Genomic DNA, 20,640 nt, shown 5'->3' with positions numbered 1-20,640 from the left:
GTGCACCCTTGAATGCTGTTGTCGCTGCGTGACAGGCTGACCGTAGAGCTGCGAGGGTTGGGTGCTCGGGGATTTGTTTTCACTGTCATGCTGTCGGCTACGGCCATGTAGGGATGACAAGTTGATGTGTTTTATGATTGCAAGTGGTACCAAGTGTGTGTGTGCATGTGTGTTAGTGCAGTACTGAGTGGCAGACCAGCTCAGCAAAGCTTTACCTGCCTTCGCAGCTAAAGTCCCTTTGGACGAAGAATGAATGTCAGATTTAGTTTTTATCCATCATTAACCCTACATTGGACTATTAGACTGAGACTTGAGTTGTACCGGCCTTGAAGATGAATTGCAAGCATGCAGTTCTAAAATGTAGTGTGTATTATTTTACATATAAACATGTCTGTTACATTCAAATAAGTCAAATGAGTTCACACTTGATCACTCTCTATGTTTCTCTGTATATCAGTGCTGTGATTGATGGAGGCAATAGCAACATTGCGCTAGTAAAGTCGGCTGCAAACAAAAGAGCATTGGAGTATGACTGAAAATGTAAAGTAGTGGTTCAGAAGTGAATTCTACTGCTTCTTGTCCCCACCCGCCTCTTTGCTGCCGCTCTATACACACAAACCCCTACCGCGCTCAGTCAGAGCTGATAGTATTGCTTGACAGAGGCTGTTTTCAGATGGACACAGCATATAATAGCAGAATAATAACGTGTAAGAAATGAATCACCGAAGGTTACTCACTGCAGGAATGCTGATTTGATGACACAGGTGTTTTCCAATGTTTGGTGTAGGTGACTAAAGCCGAAACCGATTGACAAATACAAGCAGCCTTATGTCATAATTAAAGAGAAAGACGGCGGAGGAGTTGTGATCATAATGCTTGAACAGGAATGTTGCCTGTAGTGTGAGAATGTGAGCAGGTGTTTTGACTCAGATGACAGGAATCCGACCTGTGTCTCTGCTCCCAGTCACAGTCCAGCCCGCCGCTCGCCGCCTGGGAAACACGCCGTGTCTCTCTCTGTTGACAAATACATGAGATGTCAATGTCGAGGAATGGAGAATCAGCAGCTTCTGTTACGTCGGATGTAGTTATGTTCCTGCTTGGCTGTGATCTTTCTCACCGGCCTCTGAGGCAAAGTCCCCGAGTTGACAAGGAAATGATGCATGAGGTATTTCAGAAAGTTGCAGTGATGCACCCTGCACTGAAGGTCAGGTTATGCTAGGTTATGTAGGTCTGCCGGGCTCAGACGAAGGGCGTGGACAGATCAGAGGCAACCAGCTTTTAGAATGTTAGTCACACCGCCGTTCCATTTTCATGAGCTGAGTTGCAATTCCCAAAGACTGGCCCGCCGGTTTCGCACAGTCACACAGCACCGCCGAGCACGTCACCGCTGCATCTGGACTGCATGCGTTTCTAAGAAAGATCTTCACTTTTTAAAAAAGAAATATAAGACTTTGAACTTTCTTAAGATGGTGCAGTCTCAAGAGCAGCAGAATTAATTTGATGAGACTTCTTGAAGCGTGTTTACTCGTGTTTGAACAGTTTACGAGAGCCTTAAAAGCTCCTTTGACTTTGAAACGCGGAACACATCAGTCATAAATTGGGCATGAGCAGATATTCAGCTGCTTATGTGCGGGCACATCCTCAGAGTCATGCACAGCATGTGAATATTCTATATATCACTAACAGTATTAGGACAGCTTCAAAGATTGTGTTTGCATATGGTTTTGTGGCTGCTTTTGTGTGTGTTTCAACATAAAGTTTAATTTAATACTACTAATTGCTCTTGCACTATTAAAAAAAAAATGGTATAAAACTATGTATAGCATTGTGTGAAATCTTTGTAGCACTTTGTAACAAAAGTTGAGCACTGTATTGCAGCCAAGAGAGCACTTATCAGACAGATCAACAGAACGTGCTCCTGTGCGACTGCTTAACAATCATGTCCACCAATAATCACAAGCCACAAAAGATGAGCATGAAGCCAGCATTTGATTAGCTTGATGTCAAAGATACTTGACTATTTCAATACCTGTGGTAATGGTCATGATTAAGTCCTGAAGAGACATTTATGTTTCCATTCTCCTCTTGTGCACAGGTGTCCTGCTCGACATTCAGCGACACTATGACGTGTCAGACAGTGGAATGGGCTTGTTGCAAACAGGTAAGACCTTTAATTCTTTAAGTACATAGATTAACACATGTACACTCTGTGTAATAATGGGTAGGGCAGCATTATTAATAGATTACTCAATTTTGTCAGTCGATTCAGAGTTTTTTTCTAAAATTAGAACAGATCAGTTTCTTTGCTCCATATAACAAAGAAATCATTAAAACTGAATGACTTTCATTTGTGGACAAAACAGGACATTCACTGATCAACATTTGCTGACATTTTACGGACCAAACAAGTACTCGGTTAATCGAGAAAATGATCGACAGATTAATCGATTATGAAAATCGATGAAAAATATCATCGATAGATTGCCATTGCCGTAGATATTGATGGTACAAAGTGCAGGTAGAAATTATGCACATTATGCACATAATCAATCCAATAAAAGAGTTAATTTAAACAAGAAATCATATATGAAAACATTATATTCAGAATGTTCTGTTGATGAAGTTGTATCAAAAAAGAGTGTAAAGTTGAACTAGCTCTTACATGATGAAATCAGGTAAGGTATTGCTTTCCTTGGCAAGAAATTGCATCACTGATTATCCAGGGTTGTTTGGGTAGAGCATTTCAACTAAAGAACTATGAGCTTTTTTGATTTGTAGAAATCTGTTTTGCGTTATCCTTTGAGGTTCATTGCAGGAGCGAGAGGCCAGTTACACTACAAGCATTATACTCAGATTCACACCCATAGTCAGATTCAGACAAATTCTCCCTGTGATTTTTACTTCTGTTATTATGAACAGTCTCCAGTATTATATCATTGTATGGTACAAGAGTTTGTCCTCTGCTCTGACAGCTTAACTGTTTCATCAAATAAAAATTGACTCAAAGATCATAGGTCAACCTCAGCCGATAATAACAACATACTGAGACTGGCTAACAACATTTTCTCAATCTATCCTTTTCTGTCTTTCTTTCTTATTTTCTTTCTATGAGTGTCAGTGTCAGGCTTAACCCAACAACAATCTGCATGTCTTTGGACTCATAATAAGTCCATGAAAATACAGGAAACTCCACACAGAAAGACAAACAAAGAACCTTTTTTGCTGTGAGGCAACAGAACAAACCTCCAAGCTGCTCTAGAACCTTGTAAAAGCAATTAAACTGATGCTTGTTACCCAAGTGTCGCAGGCTGATCTAAGAGAAGGTGTTCTGGTGGCAGTAATTCCTCACAGCCTGCGGCGGCAGTAACACAGAAGGTCAACTAAAAGGAAAACAACGTCAGGAGCCATGCAGGCTGTTCTCACTTGAGAACGTGCATGAACCCAGAGCGTCTAGAGGACTCCAGCTCTAGGGCAGGGTTTCCTGCTCCACTCAGGACTCCTGTGAATCACCTTTTTTTGAGAGATACCTTGCAAAGTCCTCCCACTAGAGGACAGGACTCCGTTTTGTCTCTGTGTGAGCTCAGAGTCATTCAAACACACACAAATGTGCACACAAAGTGCCATTGAGGCCCAGCAGGTTTGAGTTTGAGGGTGAAAGAATACAGCCCAGTGTTTCCCCCCTTTCACCACTTGATGTTCTTAGACTAACTTTAGGGGAGTGAATGGTGCGTTGACGACAAAAATATCTACCAGGAAAAATAAATCACTGTTGTGATTCTTGTTGGCTTTTCAGTGAATAAGCCATTTCATCACTTCCAGGTTGCATTTCCACCCAGTTTCACCCTATGTTTTCTCGCAGCTGCTCTTTCAATAGCACACTTTTCTTTCTCAAGTTCTCATCCACAATTTTTTGATCATATCATTGTTTTTTCTGGCTGCAGTAGTCAAGAAATCCACAGGTGTTTCGCATTACCTACAAACTGGTCATGGTTCGGATGTGTAGAATCAAACTTGGATAAAAAATGAGCCTGAGGAAAGAGCATTATTAGTTTCTCAACCCGCAGATTGTCTATATTTGTGAAAACACCCTCACATTTCCAGGTGATGCCTGGTCAGTATAAAATATTAACATGCACCAGGAAACTGTGAAGGGTGTTTGACTCTTAATTCCATTTGTCTTGGCTCAGTTTTTCGACCATGCATACAGCCACACTGGCACAGAATCACACACATTAACACACACACACAGTGAGTGTGTTAGTAGAGAGAGGCATGTGTAGCTGATTTAGCCTCTACACCGTCTGCATTTGAAGGTTACAGAGAGGCTAAAAGTAGAGTGTTTTTGTGTTTTGGTTGTCTAGTCTCTGCCTCTGTTCTGTCATGGTTCAGACTCCGCTTGGCCCCTGATCCCCATACGACCTCGCTCTCTCACACCGGCCTGAGGAATGCTGGGTGTCCGAGCGCAGGGGCTGTGAGCGCGGGTGGGCGCAGACAGAGAGCCTGGATGTGAAGAAGAGGTTAGGAGGTTGATGTAATCAGAGCGCTGCAGGGAGAGTGTCGGTGTGTGCGAGTGTATATGTTTACAATAAGCACCCCTATACCACCCACCTCCCGCTCTCTCCAGAGGGAACAATCCCTGCCTCTGTGAGCACCTGCAGACCAGGCCTTCACTCCGTTCCTGGCAGCTTTTGTGCACCTGGGAACCCAAACTGCCCACGTATGTGTTTCAAACGCAGTGGGCGTTGTGTGTGTGCGCGCTGAGGCTTTCTCTCTTTCTTCGCTGCCAGGTCACCCTCACACTTTTTCGAAAAAGAAAAAGAAAAAAGAGAGACCACAAACTGCAGGCTCCAAGTCCTACAATAAACACAGGTCTGAGTCAGAATTGCTTTATGAATTCTGATCTGGTTCGAGTTAAGTGAGAGGAGCGTTTCAGCCTTTATTTTGGCTCTTGATCAGAACTACTGGAATGAAAAATGTCCAATATCTCCTTGTTATTCGCAAGCTGTTTGCTTTGGGGAAATTCTAGCTCGAGTGAACACAAGAAGAGCCTTTTAGACCAACTGTGGCATTTGCATTTTGATTGCTGCGCTGCAAAATAGTCACTTTTCTATCTGTCTTGAAAAGTGGCCTTAGATTCTAATGATGCAGTAAAATTAGAGCTGGGTGATTTGGCCAAAGATATATTTTTTCTAATGAAAGTTGAAGAAAGCAGTCAAACTTCATTTTAATATGCTTGCTGAACAGAAACATTTCACAAATCTGAGGTAAAATATTCAATAGCACTTGCATGTTGTGTCTCAAAGTGGGTTTGCACAGTTGTTACTGAATTATGCCCCAGCCCTAGTATTGTGCTTTTAAAGGTGAAGTAAGTAGTTTATAGTGCCATCTAGAGGAGAGGCTGAAATTTACAACAAAGAACTGCTCCTCTGCTCACCCCCTCCCTTCCCGGAGCGATACGGTATCCGCAGCCGGTCAAATGTCGTCCTCGTCGTCTTTCTCCGTGTCAGCAGATGAGGTTCGTGAGGCGAGGGAGAGGGCGAGCTACCGCGGCCGTAGCAGACGAAGCGGAGAGAGAGGAGGCGGGACTTCCGCTACAAGTAAAGAGACGCTTGATTTTTTCTCGCGCGTTTGTCCTTACAGGCTCCCGTAGAAACATGGTGTCGTGGTAATGCAGTAGCGGCCCGCGACCATGTTATTTTACATGACTTTTTGAAACACTACGAAAATGAAACAAAGAATATTATACAGCGACTAGACAATGCAGGAGCACATAATATGTATACAAAAGTGGATTTTGGGTTATATAAACCCATAAATACTACACAGTGTCCCTTTAAAACAGTCTAGAAGCAAAAGTTGCATTATATTTGCTCTGTTTGCAGTAAAGTAAGTGGTCAGATAAATGTTTTTTGCCATGCAGTGGTGTAAAGTGGTGTTTACATGTAAAGGGACAACACATGGAAAACACCCTGTGGTAGGTTCAGCCACCACAGCACCGGTTATTTCTGTTCTTTGGCAACGACTCTTTTAAAAAAAAAAGCAGCTTACACAACAAATTGAAATGAGGTAAGTGCTCATTTCTGTTGTGTGTGCACGTGTTATTGTTGCCTGAGGAGCCCGAGGTCTCACCTGTCTGCGTAAGACGACTAGATTCTCACAGCTGTCAGTCAGGTTAGAGTAAAGGTATGCTGGGTCAGCCTGGAGCTCAACTGCTCCGTCCATTAGCAAGTGGAGATGGTCTCACCTGAGCTCAGCGGACCTGTCAGAGCACCAGGAGCTCCCAGTCAAAATGGCCTTAAGGCAGCAGCTGTATGAAGTGAGTGACATACACACACAGCTGTGAACAGGTCCGGTCCTGGGGGTATGGAGGGCAGGAAAGGTTAATGGAAGAAAGGAAGAGGAGAGGGTGGGGGGTTCACCTGGATGGCATTACCTTCAGTTTTGAACCCTTTTGTTAACAAGACTGAGAAATCTGAGAGTTAACATGCTGAGGTTATTGTATTGAAGTGCTTTGAGGCAAACCAGGCAACAAAAAAAAATGTTAATGGGATAAATTATCTCCTATAATGAAAGCTGGCATTATAATTATTCTCCACTGGTGCAGCATGGAAGCAGAGGTATTGGGGTCAGTCAAGCTGGATGTACAGGAGGCCGGCGGCTTAATAAGGAGCCGGCGCTCAAAACAGCTCGCAGACTGTCTGCGTCCTGTTCTGTGTGTGGCTGTCCACCTTGTCTGAAAGTCGACACCGCCAAACACACACACACACACATGCACACACACCACTGACATATCACCAGTCTTAACATGGTGTCAGTCTGCCATTCAGCCAGCTTGTGAGCTGAGAAGAATGAGGCCACAGGTGCTGTGTGAGACTTAAGGCTTGAGCCATGCTAATACATCAGACTTATGCTCCCCACATGTGCAAAAACAACAACAACAAAGCTTTAAGTCTAAGGTGCAGCCATATGACCAGTGAGGGTGTCAATCAAATATATCTACTGTTAAATGGAGTCTACTCTGATTCCTTGGACACAGCCTGTAGTTGAGTTATCAGTGCTTGATCAGCTGCTTTTGCCACTCACAGCTGCTCCTATTTTGTCTCTAGCCATGACTGGTGTCCCTTGGTACACACACTCACTCTCTCTCTATCAGTCTATCAGCAGTTTACCAGCTGCTGCTGCCTTGTCGTCGCCCCCACTAGCACCATATAGGCGTTTGAGGAGATGAGGGCTTGAAAGGAAATGGAGGGAGAAGAAGGAGCCACCTGTGGCTTCCTCTTTCTGGTCATGCATGGCATCGAGGTTTAATCTTCTCTGCTACTGATTCCCGAAAACCAAATAATTGCATTGCAATGGTGTTCAGCAGCCACGCATCCTGCTCTCACCAGAATAGAACAATGACCTGATGATGCGTCACCATCACACCGTGCATGTGTGAGTGTATGTCTATATGTGTCTCTATCTCAGGCTGTTTTTATGGGACACGTCTCAGTGGAGGGCAGCTGTTGGGTGATGATTGGCACTGTGCGCCGTGTTTTCTTCCCCTCCACTTCCTGTTGACAAACCAATAGCGCTGCTGCTGAGTGACTGCCGATCCAATCGGGATTTTATGGCCAATGAAACAAGCAGTCTCTCAACCCTGGCTGTGTCTCAATGTGTTTTATCCCATATACTCTCAAAGAGTGTAAACACCAACAACTGCAGCACCCATAGACCGTATATAAAAATGGACGCACTCTTCTGGTTTCCTCACTGTATCAGTATACTGAATAGCCACTAGGGGGCACCTATAATTAAAATTTGTTTGTATGTAAATTTGTGGGAAAATTAGGCTAATTTTTACCTGATTTACAACATCAATAACTATTTCCATGATAAGCTTGTGTTACATAAGATCATGAATGGACACCAGTCATGACCGACAGCTGGTAGCATCCAATTGGAGGCTGGTTGGTTGCAGGTGACTCCTCCAAACTTCTGGTTGCAAAAGTTCAATTTCTGGAAGCATCAACGTGGGAGGTCAGATACTTTTTAGGTGATGTCACGACCACTTGCCACTTGGCGGGAACCTGTAGTGCGCTATTAGCTTGAGAATGTTGCACTCGGAACAGTGGAAAAGGTTAGGAAGGAACATAAAGTGTAGATCATTCTTAAAAAGCCTTAATAATGTCACACTTCTTTCGTACTCACTTTGAACAATGAGGTTCTCAAATCTCTTTGTTTTCTTGTGACTATGCAATTGAATTCAAATTTCAGCCATGCTTTACATAAAAACTCCCTGTTGAAAGCCACTATATAGTATACAGTGTGCACAGTGTACTACATGTAAGTGGATACTTTAGTAAGTATCCAGTCCAGAGTGAGACAAAGCACTGTTTTCACGAAAAAAGCCCTTCTGGTGGAAGGAGAAGTGGATTTGGATAAAAAGGCCTTTTTGCTGTTTGACAAACACAAATGACAACACAATTCTAAATGTTATTTCCTCCTGCTTCTCCCAAATAGAGGCCGAACACCGATCGATGGCTTCACATCTCTGTCTGTGCAGAGCGACATCAACAGATCAATCAGGAACACACACACACACACACACACACACACACACACACACACACACACACACACACACACACACACACATACACACACACACACACACACACACACACACACACACACACAGACACACACACACCACATCCCTCCTACTCAAACACATACCTCAGCAAGTCAAGGTCAAAGACACGGCTTGCTCACTTGGTCTACCGGTCAATTAGGTGTTTGTGTTTACGTCAGTGATGGAAACTGTGCTTTTGTGTGTGTGTGAGCCCCAGTTTTCATCCCAGTAACAAAGGCAACATGCGAAACACAAACACAGACATTTCTGGAGCTTGTCATTAAGTCAACTGGCTTTGTAGTTAGTGCAAGAAAATAGCAGAAAAAAACCCACCTTGCCTTGTGCTTGAGTGCTCGGCTGCTGGATTTTAGCTCAGTGCAATTTCACTGGCCACAAGAAAGTGTCCTTGTAAAAAAAAAAAAAAAAAATACTATGTTTTCATTAATGCTGCAGCCTGGATTGCACTGCAGAGCTTGCACTTAGATGAAAGCACACGCACAGAAAATGAAAACACCTCTCTTCGCTCTAACCATGTGCTTTTGCTTATACGATGCACTGGTAATGTGCAAAAGATGATGTTCCAGTGAACTGCTGGCAGCGAGGATGGTATTTGTAGCAGTGAGTAATTCTGCCCAGCTGCAGCTTTCACACTGAGCAGGTATAGAGAGATGTGCCGCAGCTGCAGTGACAAGCTATCAACTCTGAGAGAAGCTGAAAGATTGAGTAAAATAAAATGGGGTTTAGGTTGGCATTAGCACTCGGTAGAAGCAGGAGCTGCTTTTGAGTGCTGAGTTTGACTGAAATAAGGCGAGAGAGGGTATTTCCCAGGCTCCATGTGGCATTTATCAAGACGCAGCCAATGCAGCGGTAACCCAACACTGGTGAAGTCTGAGATGAGGGGTTTCTTGGAGAATTAGTGGTGATCAGAAATGTGGGGAATGTAGAAATGTTCGAGGAGCCACATGAAGGGGATTCCAGGAGGCAGAAATGCGGTGAGAATGTCTGTGTTTCAGTAAGACACATTGGTTGGCTCTGGTTTCCTATTCAAACAAATGTTGTGTATCACACCCTCCACAGGCGGTCCCATTAATCATTAGAGGGAGAAACAAAGCTGCCACTCCCATCAGTATTGCTCACCTCATAGAAAAACACAACACAGTGTTGCCACTGTGCACTGGACACACAGTGACTATGGTTAGCAGCGAATTAGAGGAATTTTTTTCTTTGTTATTGTCAGATCTTCTGTGCCTTTCAGACAGTGTGAAATCAGCATTGAAGCAGATCAAGCAACCGAACGTCTTATCCAACCTCTGTGGTTATGAATATTGATTTTTCTCTCATTCGTATTTCATCTCAATATCATAGCGAGCAGTCAGAGCCAAGTGTAAATTACTCTGCTGCGTTTGGAAACGCACACACACACACACACACACACACACACACACACACACACACACACACACACACACACACACACACACACACACACACACACACACACACAGAGCTTTTATGAATCCCACAACTCCAGTAAACAGCATTATGTTTAGCGTTGTGTAGAATATAATACACTGGGGATGTTGCAAACCGCCATGCTGCATTCTGTTAAAATACTACACGCTGGTAAGTCTCCACAGCAACGAGCTCAGTCGTAAATGTACCATGCAATTTTACTCAGTTTATTACTGGAGCTGTAGATTGACATCAAACCAGTTAATGTACACATGTAAAACGTACATGTTTCTCAATGAAATACTTTATTATACCGTGTGTTCACTCACACAGTTGCACAGTTAGATGAAATTAAAAGAGGATTTCTATACATGTACATTTCTTCTCCTATTTCCTATATTCCCATGTATCCAGTTATGCACTTTATCTCTATAATAAGAATGTTGTTATGTTTTTTTCATTTAGTTTTAAGCACTTGAGCCGTGGGTGCTATTAGTATTATTATTATTAGTAGTAGTAGTAGTAGTAGTAGTAGCAGCAGCAGCAGCAGTAGTAGTAATAGTAGTACTAGTAGTAGTGGTGGTGGTAGTAGTAATAGTCGTAGTGGTAATATTATTATTAGTAGTAGTAGTAGTATTAGTAGAGGTAGTAGTATCAACAGCAGCAGCAGTAGTAGTAGTAGAGGTAATATTAGTAGTAGTAGTAGTAGCAGTGGCAGCAGCAGCAGTAGTAGTAGTAATAGTAGTAGTAGCAGTAGTAGTAGCAGCAGTGGCAGCAGAAGCAGCAGTAGTGGTAATAGTAGTAGTAGTATATGATCAGCAGACACTGATACCACATTTACCAAAAAGCCTCTTGTCCACAGTCAGTGCTTTTATTGTGAAAGAGCCATCTTATTAAGAAAGCACAGAACCTGGTTTTACTGCAGATCTATTGGGCAGCGTTGTCAACCCCCACCTCATGGCAAACAGACAGTAGTAGCAGTCCTGATGTCATGGACAGATGTATTATTCCAGCGTCTCAGTGTGATTGTGTCCCTGTGCCTCTGTTGACCATTGCTAAGTACAGCAGTTGTGAAAGAGCCTGTGAGGTGTTTTGTTTTCTGGGTTACATATGTCTACCTACAGGTGTCTGACTGAATGATCTGATTTTTGTGTGTGATGACATCCATGACAGTGGTATGCAGGGTTGGGTTTCCTGTTGTATTGATAAGATAGTCTTCAGTCTCTGCTTGTGTCTACTTTAAATACTCATTTCTGGTGACGTCACCATGCATGACCAAATGTCGTACACTTACACACATTTGAATGACTTTGTGGAAAACAATCAGTTGTGTTTTCTTTTATTCTACAACTATGAAAAAATAACTTCATTTTAAGATCCAGTTTGGAACATTTCGGAGGGTTTATTGCCAGAAAATGAATATACTACCTATCAGTCGTGATAGTATAGTAGTTGGAATAGAATAGATAGAGTAGTTTTAGTTTAGGCAAAGGCCTTGATGGCTGCTATCTTGGGCCACCATGTTTCTATGGCAGCCTGAATGGACAAACGTGTCACATTTAAGTGGAAGCTTTTTACATAAACATCCTTTCTGGTACATAAAGGCCACTGTAACTGTCTTATAAAAATCGGATAAGGTGCGTCCTTCTGCAGTCTCACCATTAGATGTCACTAATTCATACACAATGGACCTTTAAACGACAATAATATTTTTTCATTTATATACAAACACAGTTTAATTCAGTTTATCACATCATGAATCTGACAGAATTGTTTTGTTTTTGAGGAACAACTTGATGAATGATCATGATGAGCCCACTGCTTCATTGCATTGTTTATAATCCTCAGAGCTATTTGAAGCCTTTGTTTTGTAATGTTATCAAAAGCAGTCACGGCTCTATATAATCTAATCTGGCTGATAATGGAGAGAATTCAAGACCGACGACCTCCTGTTTTGTTTTGTTTTTCTGACAAACAGTCATTACTCATCCGTAGTGTATTCTTCAGACAAACACGCCCAGTTGCAGAAAGCAGATAACCTCATGGAGGACAGGAGACACAAAGGTGGAGCAGAGAGTCAACATGCATTCTGAATGCACTGACGAAAGATGTATTTATAGAAGCAGCCGTGTTTACAATGTCGTGAGCTCCCACGCTAAGACAACACACACCTTGTCCACCACAGTGAACAGGTCAGAGTATAGCCTGCAGATAGGATGTGCTTCTTCTGTCCCCCCCAGTTCTGTGATTTAACACTGGAATTTCACCGACTGTCCAGATTGTCAGGTTTCACAGTTGCGAGAATGACTGTTCAGCTACTGTGGAAAATACCCAAATTACAAACCTAAAAGGATCATGGGAATAGGGACTTTTAGCAGGTAGAGACTAGAGAGCACCTTAATGATGTCATTTATTACACTGGATATTGGTTTCATTTTCATTTCAGTTTTCAATCACCTGAAGACTAAAACACATCGATGAGAGAGTTTCGCTTCGCCCCTTTTACAGCACAAAGTACCACGTTCACTTTTATAGCCTGATCTCAGATGAATCATCACCTTTGTGACAAATTTGAAAAATCCCACGCTCACAGCCCATTCACATGCTGAGAACTTGCTATCCCACATCATGAGGATGCTAAGCCTCACAGGTGCTCTCTTCACCGGAAACTAGTGTGTTCATAGGGAAATGCTGTCTGTACAGGCTTAGTGAATATCAATTGTGAGGGCGCACACACACACACACACAAAAAAATCATATGTGTGTCCACACTTCCTGCTGATGCTCTATTCAAAGCGGCATTGAAATATAGGGGGTGAGTCATCCCGAAGATATTGTTCCACTGGCCATTGAAAGCACAGGCTGCCATGTTTGTGTGTGTGTGTGTGTGTGTTTAGAAGAGCTTGTTTGTCTGTTTTCCTGTCTTTTAGTTGAAGTACATTCAATATCGTTACTTTCTATGTTTCTAAATGTTCAGTCTCAGTCACACACCCTATAAACCTAATTAGAAAAAACAATTTAACCAATCAACCCTTTCGCTAATACCAATATCAGTGGGAGATACTTCATGATGTGTTAAATTTAGGCTATAAGGTGTCACTAATGGAAACAGAGAATAAATGATGATGATGGTGATGATAAGTAATGAAGATAAATGGTCAAATAAGAACTCTCTGACATTTATACATTTATGGCTGTAGAATTTGGTTAGTTTAAAATGAAAAACTTTTACACTTGTACAGCCTCTTTCACACTAACATTTGTGGGTACAAAAAAGGTCTTTCAATCATTTCGACAATTTGATTGTCAAGTCAATTATATTGAGTGCTCTTCCAAGTATTAAAAAGTAAGGATCACTATAATAGAAGATCCTTTGCCCTAGAAGAACACAAAGCGTTGCACCAGAAATGGAGCAACTCTCACAAAAATAGAGAATGACGAAATAGTAATTAACGTGTTTACGGGCCAATCGGAGCCAAAGCTGATAAAAAAACAGTGTGCATTGCAAAGTAATTTGACCTGGAGTGAACGTCGATTAAACACATTCTAAAACAGGTTTTGTCCTTGATGGATGGATACATGGTTACACTCCATGGACTTAAATAAATATAAATATAAATATCACACTTTATTCCTCCTTGTGTTTGTATCCTGTGGCTTCTGCAGGCCTCCTCATCCACATGAATATACAGCGTGATTCACATGATTCACAGTAAATACCTGACTAAAGCGTCTGCAGTCTACCTGTGACTGTGATTGCTTTTAGACGCCTCACAGCCATTGTCTTCTCCTGGAATGTTCTGAGACGATATGGTAATTGATGTAATTTCCCCTTTGAGAGACTGTGAGAAATATGCACAGCACCTCATGTGGAATCTGGAGAGGAGGCCATCAGAACAGGTTGGACACTTGTACCTGAGGCACACATAGGACTGAAATTAGGTTTCTTTTGTGTTCCTTGTGAGAAAATGTTGGAGGATAGTCACTGGGCTGCTGTTATCTGTACTTTCAGAAGTACACAAAAGTTTTTTGCTTTCTTTTAGGCCTTCACTGCAGAGGGAAATTGAACTAGATAAGGAGTTATGATTAATGCACCTTCTCCACAGAGGCTTCAAAATACCAAACCGTTTCCATTAGACGAGCCCCAATGGGTTCACAGTAGCCTGATGAGGAGACATTATTACACAAGCTTAATAGTTCAAACTACTCGTTAAGGTTATAATGAATCATCGCCCATTTTCTCTGCATTGCTCTGTGCCGCATTGTTATGAGGATGCACAACAATTTAGTCGCCAGAGTCCTTGCCTTTTATTCGCTGAAGCACTTTTCTCCACTCAAGGCTGCTGGTGTGGACATAAAGAATGGTTTTTAAAGACGGTATTCTGTGTTCGTTCAGCTAATAGAGGGGAATATGTTACACAAGCGTAATGAGAAGGGCAGGATGTCAGGCACAGCTGATACTGCAGAGTTTGTTAAAGTCACTTCCCTCTGCAAATAGCAAATATTATTATAAAATTTAAAAAAATGTATGTGGCGATGCTTGATCGCCGACACGAAAAATTCAACTTTAATTATTTTTTATGTATTTTTTGAAGCAAATAATGAGGTGAGATGTAAAAACGAGAGTCAATAATGAAGGCTAATTTTGCTTCTCTGCTGAAAACACGGCTTAAGTAAATGTGCTGAAAGTTGGTGGCTGTCTGCTCAAGTAGTCAAAGCTGACCATTGTCCTGTAAATGAGGTTATGAAAACGTTTCCTCCCCTTTCGGCCTGCAGTGTAAACATCCACAGGAGGACGTCTGTGGTTCACTCCCCACATCATGAGCTCCACACTGTCGGGGTCTTTCTTGCGTTCTGTTTGTTTCAGACGCAGTTATGGCCACGTTGAGTCACCAGGGGCTTATCTTTCATTCAGACTTGTGGTCTTTCTCTATAAAAAACAAAAATAAACTATAAAAATGATACTGGTCAATGTAGGAATGTGACTTGTGAGGACAGGCAACATTTTATGCAAATGTGGAAGTGTTTACTGGATGTCAACGACATGTTTCCACTAACCTGTTCAGTCCAACTGAACGAGTTTGTTTTACTGTCAATAAGACTATTTTGCTTTTATAACTCATTATAACTTAATTTTTTGTCTGAATAGTGTAAACATCGTTCGAGGGAATGGAAGGGTGAGGTGAGGAATAATCAGCTGCAGCTTCATCAATAAAGGTTGCTAAATTTCACGCACTCTACCTTTCAAAATAAAACTAGAATATGGAGACATTTAAGATAGCTCAGTATGAATTCCGTCATTTGTGTAAATTGTACAGTAACTTTAGCCGTGTGTGCTGTTGCCACAGAAATGTCAGTGTTCTGTACCAAACAACTTAATCCCATTGATCCCAAATGGCGCTGTCTCGGGGAAGAAGTTTTAAGGACTCCTTGTTTATTTTTAGAGAAACCATCCTGAATCTCTCACGGCGCTGTGAGTTATATCAAAAGGAGGACAAGCATTGTTTTCAAGTGAGACAGACGTCCCAGATTTTCAGCCTATACAGTCAGGAGTGACAGAAGTACACTGGGGTTGTTTAAAAGACAGTCTTTATCGTGACAGGGCATTTCCTGGGAGGACATGATCCTCCATAAATTGGGATCATGTTATCAATTTTTATCCTCAGGGCCATGCCACATGCACACAATCCATAATCTCGTTTTATATCAGTTAAAACATCACATTAATTTAAATGGCAGCATTGCTGATGTATGTATGTGACACGTCTGATAAATAAGGTCAAATATAACATGGCATCCTCTTCCCGTCATCATGAGAACTGACAGGTCAGAAGAAAGTAAATAAACTCAGGCACTGTGGAATCTGGGTGGAACACAAATGTGACAATGTTGTGCTATGTCCGCAAAGATAACATCTTTTTGTAACTCAATTCATCATAGCATTAGAATACAAAGAGGCTACTAAACGTTGTTTACCTGTGTCACTGCACGCTCATAGAACTACGAATCCAATTCATCTGAACATCTGCATAGTGCACGCCAAATAATACACAGCTTAGAAAGAGGCGCGATTAATAAGCGGTAAGTTTAACACCCAATAAATGGGATCTCACTGTTAAGGCCTGACTTTGTTCCCAGATTAACACGGCTAAGAGGCGATAATGAGCCTTCGGAAAGTGGCGTGGTTAATCAGCAAAATCACAAAATTGCATGGAATGGGACACACACAGAGATGGTGATGTGTGGCCCTGCTAATGACCTCAAATTAGCCACTATTAATAATGTGAGTGGATGTATTTTTGACAAAACGCTCAACAGCGAGAATCATTACTCCTGGTCTCTGGTTTTTAAAAACCCCCAGGTCAAGCAGCTGGTGGCGAGCGATTGTTGGCCTCTCCTTTAGCTTATCTACACTATGCACTACTGAACACCCTGCCCGTGTGTGTGTCTCTGTGGCTGCAGGGTGAGCGCCAAAGCCGCACAGAAAATAAGGGGTATCAGAGTTATTTAGTGATTTAATATTACACAATAAACCTGCAGTATTTAGCCATGAAAATGCTGTAGGATGCAGAGAGAGGAAGAATTCACACTGGCAACAAGAGGAAGACTGAGATAAACAGAGATAAAACACACAGAGGAAGTGAGAGAGTCTCATTTACAATAGTATGCGTGTAAGAGTGCAGTCATTGCTTTACAATAATTACATTTATCTCTTTTTGACCTACTTTTTCACGGCAGGATACTGCCGTGCATGCATGTTTCTTCTTTGGTGCATAAATATATCATGATATTAATTAAAAGTTTCACATTTTTAACGTCGTTCTGGAATTGATTGAGTAAGTGAGAATGATTGGCATCATGAGTGCAGCATTATAAGACTGCTTTTAATTTAAACTTTATGTTCATATTACTACTTCTTTTTGTAGGACGGCATTATTAAATGAAATTAAACTAAAATTGAAGCATTAATAAATATTAATAAAATGATAAAAAAAATAGAAAAGCACTTGGAGAGCGCAGACCTCTGCCAAGGCAGCTCAGTGCCTACAAATTACATCTGGGTCAGACAGCCAGTGTTGTAACCAGTGATAGCATCTACAGATCACGCCTAAAATTTAATCACTTGTTTCTGGTACCATTGCGGACATTTCCTGAAAATTTCATCAAAATCCGTCTGTGACTTTTCGAGTTATGTTGCTAACAGACAAACAAACTCGACGGAGGTAATGAAAACACGCTAAATTTAGCAGAGCTATGAGTCATCTCATCTAAATACCTGCAGCAAAGGATTATTGTCACACTATATTTTGGGTAACTCTTCCCAGAACGGGATGATGAAAGGACTTTCTCTTGTCATGTCATACTATCACAAACTCCAGTTGTGCTGTAATGTGATTACTGTCCCTTATCCTATTGGTTGGCCCTAGCAGCTGTGGGACAGTGATGCCTCTATTTAATGTCACACACCCCGCTTTTCTCTTATCTCTCTCATCTGTTTTCCTCCCTCCCTTCCTTCCTCCTCCTGTATGTTTATGTTGATGGTGTGTCAGAACACTCCACGCCGTTCTCCACGGCTTCCCTTGTTGCTGCCCTCGCTCCTCTGCAAAGACACAAAACTCAGTTTGAGAGCATTAAAAATTCAGGTCTGTTTGGGGTTGGTCCTGCTTCATGAATATTGACCAAAAGCCCCAAGACTGATTCCTACTTGTCCAGTCAGTAGTGAGGCAATTAGGGGGAACACATTTTTTGTAACCACTCCTGTTCCTCTCACCATGCTATATATAATACTGTACGTTCAGCTGTAAGAAATTAAGATGGAGGAATTATTCAAGGCCACAAAGTCACCACAATTCTCCTCTAATGAGAGAGTGACGAAGAGTCGGTGCTGTTATACGATGTGTTGCCTTGTATGTGGTCAGTAACAAATTGCTTGACAATGTTCTCTGATTAGCTTTATCTCAGCAAACTGACCATAAATAAACTTTTACACAATTTTGCTTTTCACACTCCAGAGCTGAACAATTAGCTGTAATTCAAAATAAAAGCACATATGTAAATGTGTCTGTTTGTGTTGTTGTAATCTGTGACCATGTTGTTGTGCTGCCCTCTTGGAAAAATCTCAATAAAAGGACCAATAAATATATAAACCTTTCGCTCTGACCATTATATCCATGCAGAACTGATTCAAATACTCTTTTGACAGGTTTTTGGAGCAAATGTAGGTGAAGTGTAATGCAAATTTTAATTGGGTCGAGTTGAATGGAGCTGTCCTCTGGCAGTCCTTCACTGAGTCTCACTGGTATCACACAGCTGATCTCGACAGGTCTTGTCTCACTAAGTGGGACCAGGCAGCAGTGAAGTGCTCGGCTTAGTCCAGTCAGAATGCAAGGGTTTAAACAGCAAAATGCAATGAAATAACACAAGACTGTAGACATGACTATTATTATGATACATATTCAATAACAGCCATTTTCTGTCACTACATCATAAAGTTTGTTTTCTCTCTCTCTCCATTTGCAGTTTTCATCTGCAGCTTCATGGTGGCAGCTCCCATCTTTGGTTACCTGGGCGACCGCTTCAACAGAAAGGTCATCCTGAGCTGTGGCATTTTCTTCTGGTCCATTGTGACTCTGTTGAGCTCCTTCATCAGTAAAGAGGTACGGCCTCACTCACACACATGCTCCGACAGCAGCAGAACTTCTCCTCACTGACGAGCTAATTACTCAGTTATGATGTGGATATGCTTCATCTTAAGGCTGGTGAAATGAAATGACACGCTTGTTAAGTCCGCTTTAGCTGTTGTATAGCCGTTCTCATTATGTCCAACCTTTTTGCCTCTCTCTTGCTCTCTGTGGCTCACTGGCCAGTAGCCAATCAACTAATGAAGGCCCCCATGTCTCAGCGTTGTCTCCATTACAAGACAAGTCTTGCTGGCCCTTGACAAGAAGATTTAGATTTGATATCTGTAAAAGCCTCTGCGTGCTGGGCTGTGTCACACACATCAAACAATTACAGAATTGCTGTGGGGGATGGTGACAGTGTCCATCATATAATAGTGAAAGGCATGTGTGTGTAGTACATGCATGTGTAAATAGTCTTATTTTTGCAGCCTTACGTTGAGCCGAGGCACTCATCTTGTGCCACAATGTTTCTTCTACCTGAAAATGCTTTGTGTGTTTTGAAACAAAAGCCGACAAGGCAATTAATAAAGAATGACTCTGCCTATAAATCAACAAAGAGCAAGTAGGAAATGACTGGAGAGGAGTATGCAGCATATGTAGCATTAAATCTTCCATGCAGCTACATTTACGCAGCACATGGCACGGCTACTGAGCAGTCCTGTCCCGCTGTATTGTCTCTTCACTGAGTGTACGACCATTCACTGCTCTTCAGCCCAGAGCTGAAGAAGCGAAAGTGACAGCTCAGAGATGTTGATGATCCCAGGAGGACATCCTTCAACTTAAAGCCTTCTTAGAGTTGGGCTGCTTGAGACAAGAAGGCATCCATTTGTCAGAGCAGGAAAAACATTCAGGCTCCTTATGGCTAAGATGAAAAATAAGCGCTCTCCCTCGCTGACATGTGACACAAAGGTCGCCGGCTGCTGACGAGGATGAAGGAGAGTGATCCACCCCGCATTCCTCAACAACCGCAACTTTTATTCCATGTCCCTGTGCCAATCAAATGAGGCAAGAGATAATGACACTGCTTATGTAACAGCGCCGCGGCACATGAGATGAAAGATGTGACATGTGATTAAATGTTAATTACTGCTTACGACGTCAGTCCTTACATGATGCATTTAAGACACTCAGGGTCATTTGGACGGGTTTGCAGCAGATACAGAATGCAGATCTTATGTAATTTGCCACTGCCATGAACTAGAACTGCATATTTTCTCCTGCATGACCACAACAGATCATAATCCTTCAATTATTATGCGTAGGTCAGTTGAAATTCATTGTTCTACACATTTGCAGGTTGTAGTCTCATAAGGATACACAGCTAATGTATGCATGAACTTATGACATGATTTCCCCTCCGCCAGCATGAGTGAGGCCTTGAGTGACAGGCAACGGGAGCTCAGGTCATCTCTGAGGTCACCGTCTTAGCTCTGCCTCTGTTGCCCACAGCGCCTTCATAAATCTCTTCCCACTGCTGATAAAACCCTGTAAAGTGTTACCTTATCGCACTCCTTCACAGCGTAGACTTGCATTATTACAACACACAAGTGTGCTTGTGTATGTTTAAGGTCGAAATGAATGGAATATACCACAAAAACCAACAAGGAAGACGATTCTTAAGACAGGCTACGGACATCATTAACTATTAGATTTTGCATAAGCTCTACATGCATTTTCATAATGCACGCGAGACAAAATTGTAGCCAGTGTTTGTAATTCACTTCAGTCCGCTGTGTGGGGGGAAATCTGATGTCTTTGCAGCTTTTAGAACAGGCCCCCAATGAGTTGTGGTTGCCATGGAAACAGTTTACAATCCAGCTGCCTACAGCAATGCTTCCTCCAGTCAGTGTGATGCTTCGATAAAAGGCGTTTATCTTTTTTTTATTATTCATT

The 20,640-nt window shown here is 42.0% G+C and overlaps 1 protein-coding gene across 2 annotated transcripts in view; it reads left to right on the top strand.

Moving 5' to 3' along the window:
- spns2 (SPNS lysolipid transporter 2, sphingosine-1-phosphate) overlaps positions 1-20,640 on the top strand; it is a 60,094-nt gene that overhangs the window by 15,677 nt on the left and 23,777 nt on the right. For both annotated transcript variants that reach the window (XM_083908530.1, XM_083908531.1), the window contains exons 2-3: positions 2,096-2,161; positions 18,587-18,723. In XM_083908530.1, coding sequence (XP_083764656.1) covers positions 2,096-2,161; positions 18,587-18,723 — 203 coding nt within the window. The remainder of the gene's footprint in view (positions 1-2,095; positions 2,162-18,586; positions 18,724-20,640) is intronic.

Source organism: Microchirus variegatus (genome assembly GCF_963457635.1).
Source record: "Microchirus variegatus genome assembly, chromosome: 2".
NCBI lineage: Eukaryota > Metazoa > Chordata > Actinopteri > Pleuronectiformes > Soleidae > Microchirus > Microchirus variegatus.
This window is presented reverse-complemented; position numbering and strand designations above follow the sequence as displayed.